The sequence below is a fragment of the Etheostoma cragini genome, chromosome 22 (assembly GCF_013103735.1).
Source record: "Etheostoma cragini isolate CJK2018 chromosome 22, CSU_Ecrag_1.0, whole genome shotgun sequence".
Classification (NCBI taxonomy): Eukaryota; Metazoa; Chordata; class Actinopteri; order Perciformes; family Percidae; genus Etheostoma; species Etheostoma cragini.
Window position 1 is genome coordinate 14,243,628 of NC_048428.1, and position 12,252 is coordinate 14,255,879.

The window sequence follows — 12,252 nt, forward strand, 5'->3', positions numbered from 1 at the left end:
TTCAACCCGGGCGGAGTTGTTCACCTCAGCGGTGCTGGTGCGCCTCTTGTAACGCGAGCGACTCCTTAAGGCACTACATGTGAACACACACACACACAACCACACACACAAACACACACACACTCACAGCTGACAGAGCCGCTGTCATTAGAATTAGTATTAATCTTGAGGAATGATCGGGTCAACTGGGGGAGAGCCCATGCCCCAGCCCCACGTCGTGCATGTTCGGCCACATTTAATGATTGATTTTTAGATTGCTAGTTGATTTATTTTCACGTGGTGCAGATATCAGTTTACGCTGTGAGCCAGGTGTGGATACGGAGCGCCTTCATTGTTTGAATAATTCTGCACCGGAGCACATGGATATGTTCCTCATAACTAATAATTATGACGCAAAGCATATCATGTTTTGTTAGGCTATTTTAGCGAGTGGGACTGCTGTTTGTTTAGCCTATTTACAAGATAAGTATTTTTCATCAGAAGCTGTTAGTAATGCAATATTCCGAAATGGCACTATTGGTCTGAGGCTCTTATTTTATAGAGCCAGACTCTATCTGTTTTTGATAAAGCGACTGACTGAATCAATGTAATCGTCTCTAGCGCGACCTCACCCGGATCCTTTTTGGAATCATGTTTTCTGGAATTAGGCTACAGAGAGCTGAATGATCCTTTGTTTACAGAGAAGGGAATATAGGACTTTACATTGTGCATTTCATGGGCATTTCCCAGGAATGTCCAGTGATGTTGAATATCTCACTTGTGTAGGCTAGGTAGGTTGGCCTATATAGCATACTTTTCATGATCCCTCTAAAAAACATAATAACCAACCAGAATGTTCTTTTAAACCTAAATGGCATGAAGCAACAACCGCTCTTTGCAATTTTTTGGAGGGATTTTAATAATGGTCATCCATGACTGACTCCCCTCATCTCCATCATATGATCCTGTACTCGGTTAACCTTGTGGTGCCTGCAGCTGTCAGCATAGATGATTTGGATGGCCACTTCCTGTTCACTGCAGTGTACGTTTCACAACCTCAGGAAGCTCTCACACACTTTTAGTATCTGTCTCCCCAGCTGGGAGACGCAGCAGTGCTGGGTACAGACAAGGTTGTCTGTGCCTGCTTCGTTTTGGTCACGCAGGATGGCCCCACGCTTTGTGCCTGGAGACGGGAGAGGGGACGAGGGGGATGTGGTGGTGGTGATGGTGAAGGGGGGTTGCAGCAAGTTTGCAGTGGAAAGTTCCCATCTGCTTTGTCCTCTCCCAACATTCCATACTAAGTGTCCCAGACTAGAGCATGACCCCTGAACCCACGACCACCTCCCTACACACACAAACGCACACCAACCATATTCTTTGCTTTTATGTGTCTTTGTTCATAGTGAGACTTTCCCCAGGAATAAGTGTGTGCTTAAAATCAGCCCTCCCTATGGTTTACATTTTGACAGTCTGACTCCTGCAGGCATCACCTGGCTATTAAAGTTTGGCCTGCGTAGCAGTTTATTGGAAGCTGAGGGCATGGGAGGTCCACGTGCAAGCAAATAACTCTGTCAGGTGTGGCCAGTAGAGGTAGCTTGCTCAGCTGCCTTGTGGGAGTTGGACCTTCCAGTGGTTAGCAGTAGAAAACACATCTGGCTTAGATAGAGCCTGTGTTCTTCTCCCACCATACAGCAAGAGTGGCGTTGCCAGAAAGGAATTCCTGTGGCAGGGAGACATGACATTATTTATTTGTTTTGTACAATCCTCCCTCCTTTTTCCCACTACCTCTCCTTTTTGGAATTGGAGTGTGCATGGGTCGGGGCAGAGGAACAGAATGTTTCTGTGGCACAGTCAGAGCGAGCTTTGGGCTTCAGGGAGAACAACAGACTCATAGAGTAGAAAACAGGAGCTCTCCCTGCTTTGTTCCAGCAGGTGGAGCGCTTCTGAGTAACAGCTGAGTTTAAGAAACAAGCCAGTGTTTCCCCCAGCTGTGAAGGCGCTGGAATCCAGCCCACGGGCACCTTGATGGCTCTGATCAATTACCCCCTGTCTCCTCTGTGACAGAGCTGGAAGTGAGAGGTGCAATACCATGAAGCCTGGAGGGGGCGGCCTGCCCAGACACGCTCCTACACACACAGGAAGACTCCCAGGTTCATCATTATCCCATTTTATGAGCACTCAACTCAGTCAGTCATTCAGGCACTGCACAGGGTTGTCAGTGTGCCATGTAAATGCTCTTGGCTGGCTAAGTTTAGTGTGACTTTTCGCCCCCACCCACACTGTTATCAGCTGCACAGGGGCTGGACAGGCAGTGCAAGGGGCAAAGTCAACTGGGACTTGTCCTGTTGGGCTGTAGGGCAGACAGGGTCAGTTTAAACAGGCTACTGGGATATGTCTTCACACATGCAGGGATGCATGCAGCCTTTTTTCCCTTTTTTAGGCTTTTAAGATTTCCCTCGACATACAAATTCCACACCAAAAAAGTATTACCTTAAGTGAAGAAGTAGAGCAATGCTATTAGCTTAGGGATTGATTAAACTTCTACTTTTTTAATATTTTTAACATTCTCAGCTTTTGGAATAATTTAAGATTCTTTAAGAAGCTGATGAGCTATCTGTAGATAAAATAGTAATGAATTGGGATTCATATTAACAGCCTGTAGCTGCATGTATCGAGATTATCTTATTCGAATGATATAGTTATGCGTCTGACTTGAGCTGTGTAGTGCTTCTGGTGACAAATCTCCTCACCAGAGATCTATCTTCCCAACTCTGTGACAACTGGCTGGGGAGCACCTCAGCGGATGCGTCCTTTATCTGCCTGCCTGTGTGTGGTTGATGGAATGACAGTGATGCATAATTTAGTGCGCCATTGAAAACATGCTGTGCTCCTTCTCTGGCTCGGCTGTCCGATCCCATCCAGTCTCCGTTCAGAGCAGACATTCACAGGCACGGCTTACTTGAGGAGCTGGCTCTGAATTCTTCTCTTTCATCTTTGTTCTTTTTTTTCCTCCCTTCCCTCCACCCTTTTGCAAATGAGTCATTGCACGATTGTTGTCTTTTTTTTCCAACCATTCCCTTGCTCCAGCCGCTCTCCCTGCTCTGTTGGCCTTGTTCTGTGGGTGCAGGCAGGGGCTGAGCAGGCTGAGAAGCTCCAGATTGACTACAAGCCGTCCCCTTGCCAGGATTAACCTCTCTCCATTGTTTCTGCCCGTTAAACAGGATTAACAAATCAATGTGTCAGGTAGACTGCAGTCAAGAGACAATGACCCAGTTCTGACAACCCCCCCACCTCTCTCCCTCTTCTCCCATTCTGCCTCACTGCAGCTTTTAATTAAAAAGACTTTGCTTAGCTGGCGCTATGCACTCCCTTGAGGATGCCTCGCAGCTTTGTTTAGATGTTTTTTTTTTTAACAGGGAATTGGGCGGAGTGATGTCAAAAATGTAAGGTGAACCCATGTGTACTCCTCTTTTATATGTATGCTGTGGTGTGGCGTTCAGAACACACTTGTTGCCTTATCAGTGAACACGTAAGCAACAGATGCTGCACCCAGATGTTTCTAAATTGTTTCAAGGCAAATCCAATGATGTGATAATATTATTTTCTGTGAAAGGCATTTGGAGATTATAGCCTGCTCGAGAGAGTTGATGGATGGGAAATGAGAGACTGCCTTTCTCATTGGTTTGGTAATGTGAAAAATTGCTGAGGTGGTCACAATGTAAAGGATGCCTTTTTGTGTTTGTTGCGGGGAAGGTGTGCGCCAGCTTGACCCGTTGCAAGGTGATTCATTCATCATATGTACACTGGGGACAACGATATCTGACTGCAGCAATAACAACCCCCCCCCCCAACTGCAAAGCTGCCCCCACTGCCTATACAAAGGTGTCAGCCTTTTGCCCTTGACTCTGATTTCTCTTTTATCCTTGTCAAAAGACAGGAATGGTTTTACATAATTGCTCCCTGTTGCATGCTAAAAATGACCTTTATTCTTACCTGCTTAGGCAATTTTTCTCCTGTTCTGCGATTGCTGATGCTTGCATAACACCCCGATAAGACAAACCAGGCATGCAGGCTACACATGGGGTTAAAGTTCCTTTAATGCCATTGGAGGATCTCTGGGCATGACGTATCGTGTCTTTAACACATTGAGCCGTCCTCTAAGGAGTAGAAGTGACAAATTAGCCTGTTGGCAGGACGGCTTGGTGTGTCTAGCCATGTTCAGTCTAATAATTGACATATTTGCTACAGAAATTAAACTAACCTTAATCTAATCTGCAGTTCTTCCAAAAAAAAAGTAGAAAGTGCAAAAATGATTTTCTTACAAAGATTTTTGTTCTGTTGGCAGGACGGCTTGGTGTGTCTAGCCATGTTCAGTCTAATAATTGACCTATTTGCTACAGAAATTAAACTAACCTTAATCTAATCTGCAGTTCTTCCAAAAAAAAAAAAAGCCAAAAAAAAATAGAAAGTGCAAAAATGATTTTCTTACAAAGATTTTTTTTTTTTTTAAACACAAAAAATATAACATAGCCAAAATTAAAGTGCATTCCTTACATGCTTCAGATGCGGCAGCTGTAAATGATTTGGCTGCAATTCCAAAGACAGTAAACAGTTTGATAATAAAAATGATGTCTTTATGGGTAAACTAAAAGCCTCCTTTTCCGGTGCTCAAATTTGTACTTATGTACAGCACTTGGGTAAATAATATTTGGACTTGAGCCCAGCCATGTCTTCCCTCTCCCCTTACTTCCTTCCTCTCCTCCAACCCTTCATCCCTCCATGTTTAAGTTAGCAGGAGCTCGGCCCCTGGACTGCGATGATGACCTGTCTTGTATATATATCTTGTCTTGCCTCGAGCTTCCCAGAAGTTGTGCAGAAGTCTGTGTGTTGTTTGTCTGAGCTACGTGACGCATTAAACTGCAACGTAACCACAAAAACACACCAGCAGTAAACCTTCCTTCCTTCTCATCCAACATTTTCATTTTTTATGTCTGGGGTTTGTTCTTTTTATCCTGCAACATGCTGAGGTTGATTTGGTTAAGCAACAAGAGCTATTATTCATTGACTGAACTAAGATTTAAAGATATCAACCAAGCCTATACATTGAAGAGGTTTCAGAGATATTGGGCACATTTTGGAAGAATAGAGGGTTAATGGTATTCTCTCCTCTCATGATCATCTTTTTTTTCTCCTTGTCTCGTGTCTGTCTGTCTGCCTGCCTGCCTGTCTCTCTCAAAGGATTGATTGTCTTTATCGCTGAGCCAGCAGCCCCTCTCATGGGAGCTCTGAAAGAATACACGCAAGGAAACAAAACATCTTGACTGTGCATAGCTGTACATATTTACTATTAGCGATATGCAAACACATTAAACAGGACAAGTGGAAAATTGCCCCGATATTGACCCGCTTATTTAATAGTGCTGCCTTAAGGGAATGATTTAAATTAAATGTTTATGACTGAGTGATTTGGTCACCCCTGTGCTCAGTCCTTCCTTCTAATCAATGTGTTTGCTGAGCTGATGAGAGTCGGAAGAGGGTGAGGGGTCCAGTCATTTTTGACACATGTGAATTGGCCTAATTGAGTGCTTCCTGCGCCATGACTATCTTCTACTCTCAACTGAGTGCAGCTCGAGATTCGGATGCATACAGTCTCACATGGCCGAGCACAGGACTAGTACCAATAACGCTGTAAAAGGTGTGGGTGTACAACAGCGTCCATGCAACGTATAGATAATGTTAAGTCATTGGTTCTGGCTGTGTTATATTGCTGTATTCATAAGACAAAACTTAAAAGCTGTTTAAAATAAGTTAAAATCCTTCCCTAATAACCCCAACCTCTGTTCTTTTTTTGCAGATTGTTCGAACAAACGCCATGAGTGGGCTTCTCAAGAGGAAGTTTGAGGAGGTGGATGAGGATCCATGCTACTCCTCACTCTCCTCCCTCTCCTCTGCCTGCTCAGGCTGGGACTCAGAGGGGGAGAGCTGCTACTCGGACACCCTGGATTCCACTCCCAGCAACCCCAGCTCCCCAGCAACACACTTCAACAGTGAGTGTCCTTTTTCAGCAACAATAAATCATATAAAAAGCTGATGGTACATGCTTTAAAATGCATTCTCTCGCCTTGTCCTTACTGCTCTGCGGAGGCTCTGATAACAAACCCATAAAAACGGGTTACCATAGAGTCAAGGAATTTAGGCAGCTGGCAGCTCATGAAACATTTCACAGAGATAATTTCAGATTTTTGCAATGAATGCCCCTTTTTATTTTATGCCCTGAAGCTGCAAAATGGCTTATCGCATTATGAAGTGGCTGTTCACCTTAACTCGGTCTGCACCGTCTTCCCAGAGCCTTGCAGACAGACAGAGCCTCACCTTTTTTCTTGAGAGATATGGATCAAGAGGCTTCCCGGTGTTTCTGTCTGGACCTGGGTGCGTCTGCTGGCCTTTAGGGGACCGGCCGGGTTGGAGAGGGATTGTAGGGGGAGAAGGGCAAACATTTGTGAGGTTTCCAGGATGGCGGGGCAAGGAGCCAGGAGGAGAAGCGTGGCAGGTTGCCAAGGCTGGGAACACACAGAGCCTTGTCTGAAGCCTGGGCATGCACCCAGCAAAGGTGCTGAAAGAGGCTGGGTGAAGGGATATAAAAAAGGGGGGTAGGACAATCAAGAAAAGAAGGCATGCAGACACATCTAGAGGAGCAGATTGTGCAAACTATTATAATCCGTTGTATGTGTTGGACAGACAGATTCCTGTCATTTTGCGGTGAAGGAGGAAAGCAGCCTGCAAAGCTATCCCATTTAGAGGCAGAAATGTTGTCATTTGTCTCCTGCAGGTGTCATGAACCAGACTGGATTTGAAAAGCTGAAGCCGGCAGTTTTTCATCTGTATTACCCGTAGCGACAGATTAAGTCCATGTGGTAAATTTACTGTCCAGACCTGCATTGGGGTAAAAGGTTGTTTTTTAACCTCCGAGCTTAGATTATCTAAGATTTTCCAGTTGGAGGGCAGTTGTTTAGGGTGTGTTCCGAGAGAGCGCCAAGGCTGAGAAAAGAGGAATCTACAAGGAATTCCCCACCACATAATAAAGGTGTAATGCAACATGTGGAGTAATAGCATCCTCTTCTGTTCTCACATACGTGGACAAAAACCACTCTGGCAGCTCATGAAAAGGAAAAAGTTGCTTGTTTTAAAGCACGGCTCCAAAGGTGTCGTGTCCTGTGCAGAGGAAATGTAATTTATAATGATGCTTGAATAATTGTTCCCACATATGGTTCCACTTAGATTCCCATATGGTTTTATTGTATTTGTCGGAGTATAGAAAGATGGCTGGTTGCTTTGGGTTCTGAATGTTTTCAACAGAAAAAGGACCTTTGGCTCCTTTTAGTTACTGGGCCATTTGTGGGGATTGTCAGCTTGCAGACAGACCAGGGTGGGCCGTTTTATTCCTGTACTGAGAGCTACACTTTCGACCTCTTCCGCCATCCCCGAGCATTTATTCACCCGTTTGTGAGATCCTGGCAGCTCTGCTTCCTCCACAGTGTTGGCCACCACAGGGAAATTCCAGAACTGGGTGGTTTTTGTCGCACAGTAGGAAAAGAAACGAGGCTGAATGGATTCTCGTTAGTTTAGGTTTCACTTTAAAAGGATGTAAGTGTGTTCAGACTCCTGTAAGCAGTGTGTTTTAATTGGGTACATGATAAGGCTTGGTTGAGGACTAGTGCAATGAATCAGAGGGGTGTCCTTTTACAGTCTGTTCAGCAGGGTTTGCACACATTTCAATACTTTACATGGTGGGGCATTATGCCATCTAGTGGCACATATAAACAATTAGGGCAGTTCGAAAGAATTCACCAATAACTTTCTGGTTAAAAATCCAATCTCCTCCTTAAACAAGATGCATTGTTAATCTATTTTTTTCCCATCGACAGCAACATCCATCCTTAAGAAATCCAAGAGAGCACGACGGGGCAACGTGACCTTTGACCAGGTGACAGTGTTCTTCTTCCCACGGTGCCAGGGCTTTACCAGTGTTCCCAGTCGGGGAGGATGCACTCTAGGCATGATGCAGCGCCACAGCACGCTCCGCACATATTCGCTTGCCGAGTTTGCTGTGGAGCAGCGGCTCCTACGACGGGAAAAATTCCTTAACAGACTCAGGGAGGAAAAGCTGGAGGCTCTCAAATTGAAGGTGAGCAAAGTTGCACTGAAGTATATTGAATAATTTGTAAAAAAAATCCCCAAGTTCTGATGCACAAATTCTATACAACTATTACTCATTTGATGCCTTTTGTCCTCTCCAGCTAACTAAAAACGGAACCCAAGAGAACGAGGAGGCTGAACAGCTAACGGTGGACGACATCCCTGAGCAGGACATCGACATCAGTGGGGCCAATTTGGATGAGGGCTCTTTCCTCCACCCCTACCCGCCAAAACGTCGCTACGGACTGCTCAAAGCAGCCGGTGTGAAGAAGATCGAAAAGGAGGAGAAGAGGCAGCTGCATGAACTGAGGATTTCCAGGGAGAACTGTGGTTGCGACTGCCAGGGCTTCTGCGAGCCTGAGACATGTAGCTGCAGCCTAGCCGGCATTAAATGTCAGGTAAGAGCCAAAAATCCCCTAAACTGTGATTCAACAACAAGGGCTCCAAATCACATTACAATCGGGACGTCTTATCTGTAATTTTACAGGTTATTTAACTACTTCCTTATGCTTTCCACAGATGGATCATTCCTCTTTCCCATGTGGCTGTACCAAGGACGGCTGTGGAAACACAGAAGGGCGCATTGAGTTCAACTCCACCAGAGTACAGACGCATTACATCCACACTATCATGAAGCTGGAGCTGGAGAAGAGGCTGGAGGAGCAGTCGAGCACAGAAGAGGAGGAGGAGAGCACAACCACCTTACCAGCAGTGCCCTCCTTCCCCTTTACTTCAGAATTGGTGGCAGCTGGAGAGAACAGTTGCAGCAGCGATATGACAGATTTATCAGACTCTTCAGGTCAGAGTGAGGACTCTGAGGCAGGCGAGAGCCGATGTGAGCATCGCACTCAGCTGGATGTGGATGAGAAAGGCCTGAGTCGCATTTTCAGTTTCAGTGACACAGAGAACGGCTCACGAAATATCAGGGACGGTGGAAACTATAAAGACGCTTGCTGCCCAGACCAACGGCACGAACAGCAACAGCCATCTACGGAGGCTTTTAGTAGCTTTAGCATGGTGGACTTTGCTGACGAGAATGACAATATAGACACCGCACTGTTGGACGATCACACAGACAATCGGGCAACAACCATCTCAGAACTTTTGGATGAGAATGCCAACCAGGGAAACTGCCTATTCCATAGCAGCAGTGTGCCGCGCACACCCTCCCCTACCATTGATCGCTCTGCAAATTATAACATGGACCTGAGCCTCTCCTCTGAGTCAGACCTGGAGTTCTTTGACGGTTTCCCATGCTTGGGGCCCAGCTCGCTCTACAACTCCCTCAAGGAGTACGAACACATGGACAACTTTTTTCAGTTTCAGTTGCCTAGTTACCCTAGTTTCCCTCCGGCGAGCGACCCCGGGACCTGCCTCCTGGAGTCGCTGATTGGCCTTTCAGAATCCGTCCCAGAACCCCCTGCCACATTTACAGACAATCAGCTGTTGGAGGAAGCCATGAAACTGTCTGTGATGGAATCTGTGAAAGTTTGACAAAAGTTAAAAATTTGTGAACAGTAAAAGAAAAAAAACATGGGTTTTGGAGGGGACGACCATGCACATAAGAAGTAAATGTCAACGTGATTTTTATTTTTTTATTTTTTTTTGAAGGAAGCTGTGAGTTCCTTCTTGCCTAATAAATGTTTAAATTCCAGACTTGCCTTCAAAACGTTAGCAAAGCAGTTTGGGATGATTGCTGTGTGAGATGGCAGCTAGTGTTAAAAGTGATACAAATTTAGATCAATTTGCCCTTGCCCATAGAAACCAATGATGGCTCTCAGTTCCTAAGAAAGCTCTTTTAACCAAACCCAGATCACCAACCATATGCTAAACAGGAATCAACCTTAACCAGGGCCAGGTTGGGAATCTCAACACAGCTGAATGTGCACCTCAGGGATTTTTTCTAGCTTTTGGAGGCAATGTATGGTGACCATTGAGTTGATGGCCATTGCTTTGATGGCTTCCATATGGAACCGAGCCAAATCACAACATAGTCCTGTTCATGTCCTCCCTTCGGGCTTACACCCAGATGACTTGAGTAGGTAGGGTCCTCCCTGTGTTGAATCCTGAAGCTAGATGACTCCTTCTCCTCAAGATCTCTCCCAAGGGTCTTCTACGGTACAAAAAAAATCCCTCTAAAAGCTCCTCAATTAGCACTTTATCTGTGAAAAAAGCATTGTTGTGGTTTTATGGGGTCGATTCAACAGTTCAACGCTAAATAATGGAGTTTCTTATTTATGAGCTGGGTAACTAGAAATAATGCTCCTACCATTTTAAAGCTGTAGCCTGTATTGTCTTTATTACTACTTTTTTGTTTTTAAATTATTTCCTTTCGTAATTTTATTCTATTTATTTCAGATAAAGCCTACTTTCACTCAAGAAGCACTGTGGTTTGATATTTTCACCTTAAAGTGCAATCTTCCTTTTTTCCATATCACATTATGTCATTGTTATGGGAAATGGGACCACAAGTCCATCAGAAAGTATTTAATATCTATTCTCTTTTACATTTAACATTTTTGGGGATAACTTATTATGTCATCACTTCATTAGTTATTTAATTTAAGACATTTTGGCAATAAAAAGGGGTGTTGTGAAGTTTACTGGATGTGCCTGCTTATCAGGGGAGCCATGCCTGCCAACGGTGTGTGTGTGTGTGTGCACACAGTGCTTCCATTTAGGCATTGGGACTGAAAACTGTGGAATCTCCCTAATCACTGAAACTAAATTATGGGTCTATTTACGCTGCCCATAATGTAACCATAGAAAATTACACTAATATTTTGTAACTAATTTATGTAGCTTGACAAAAGAATTCTAATTACTGACAAATTGAATATTTTATTAAAAAAGAAAAATTAATAATTTTCAATCTGGGAAAACCTTTGTAACATGAATTATAGAGATATGTATATTTATGAAGGTTATCGCTCTCTAGCATTCTGAAGTATTTTTCATAGGCAGTCTTATGGTTAGATATATTAGCGAAATGCCACTAAAACTAAGTAAATTGCAAAGATCAATTTGATTGTATTCTGAATTTCTCGGAAGTCTGTGACTTGGGTTACACTATGTGATAATTATGTAAAGGGTTTTTGTGGATAAAAACTGCATATATTATACATTTTTTATCACACACTCAAACCCTGAAAATTGAAGAGTTGCCTCATTCATGATATAACGACACTTTTCAAAGGTGATTCTGCTGTCACCTGCGTGAACAGCTGAGGACACTAGAGAGTAGATGTACATATCTCACCTTTTCTACAGCTGTTTTAACAACCTTTCTGGACCCTCTAGAAGTTATGCATGCAGGTCCTGTTTGTTAAAACTTCTTCTGATTACTTGTATACTTTTGAAAAAGTGCTGAGTGCACATTGGCAATGTATTATTCGCTTTTTGCCTTTTTTTGATTACTTTGAAATCCATCCGATATATGTTCTTATGCCATGAAGAGGGCACTGATTTTTGCAAGCAAATGTTTGTTTCTCTTGTATAAAACATCAATTCTCATGAAGAAATTACAACAGTAAGTGTTTATCAATGTAATGTATTACAGTACAGCTTTTTAAAAACATTTCTCTCAAAGAACGTGTCTTACTTTTTGCCTTTTGTGTTGTAAATATTTCTGCTTGAATGGTCCTGCAGAGCAAACAAAGCTGCTTTATTTTTTACATATTCACACCTTAACCTGCTGTTGAAAACAGTTTCTTTCATCTAAGCCATTTTGACAGCCTGTCCCTCCAAATAATAATAAAAAAAACATTTTCTAAATGCTGTTTGTTGTATGCTTTTGTGTTAAAATGAGCTTTAAGTTACATAAACCGGAGTAAAGTAAAGATTTTCAATGGTGTCATGTTCTAACCTACTAAAATCATATTTTCTATAACTTTAATGGTAGTAAATCGTCCACGTTCACATAAAATGCAGTGACTTTTTTTTGTGTGTGTGTAAAGCACTGGAATTTAGCTGTGGCTTCTGGTCTCCATGGTTAAGAGAAAAACACTTCTTATGATGTTACGCTGTAGTCTCCTGACTACCACCACAGACATATGGCTAGAAACTCCAGACAAGAAG

At 43.5% G+C, this 12,252-nt stretch overlaps 1 protein-coding gene across 2 annotated transcripts in view; it reads left to right on the plus strand.

Moving 5' to 3' along the window:
• csrnp1b (cysteine-serine-rich nuclear protein 1b) overlaps window positions 1–11,949 on the plus strand; it is a 12,766-nt gene extending 817 nt beyond the window's left edge. The window contains exons 1-5 of one of the 2 annotated variants that reach the window (XM_034861662.1): window positions 3,728–3,861; window positions 5,834–6,026; window positions 7,905–8,164; window positions 8,277–8,573; window positions 8,695–11,949. In XM_034861662.1, the coding sequence (XP_034717553.1) occupies window positions 5,852–6,026; window positions 7,905–8,164; window positions 8,277–8,573; window positions 8,695–9,669 (1,707 nt within the window). In that variant the 5' untranslated portion in view covers window positions 3,728–3,861; window positions 5,834–5,851 and the 3' untranslated portion in view covers window positions 9,670–11,949. Of the gene's footprint in view, window positions 1–3,727; window positions 3,862–5,833; window positions 6,027–7,904; window positions 8,165–8,276; window positions 8,574–8,694 lie in introns of those variants that run through there. The other variant, XM_034861661.1, reaches the window with a different exon arrangement.
• Window positions 11,950–12,252: the final 303 nt, after the last annotated feature.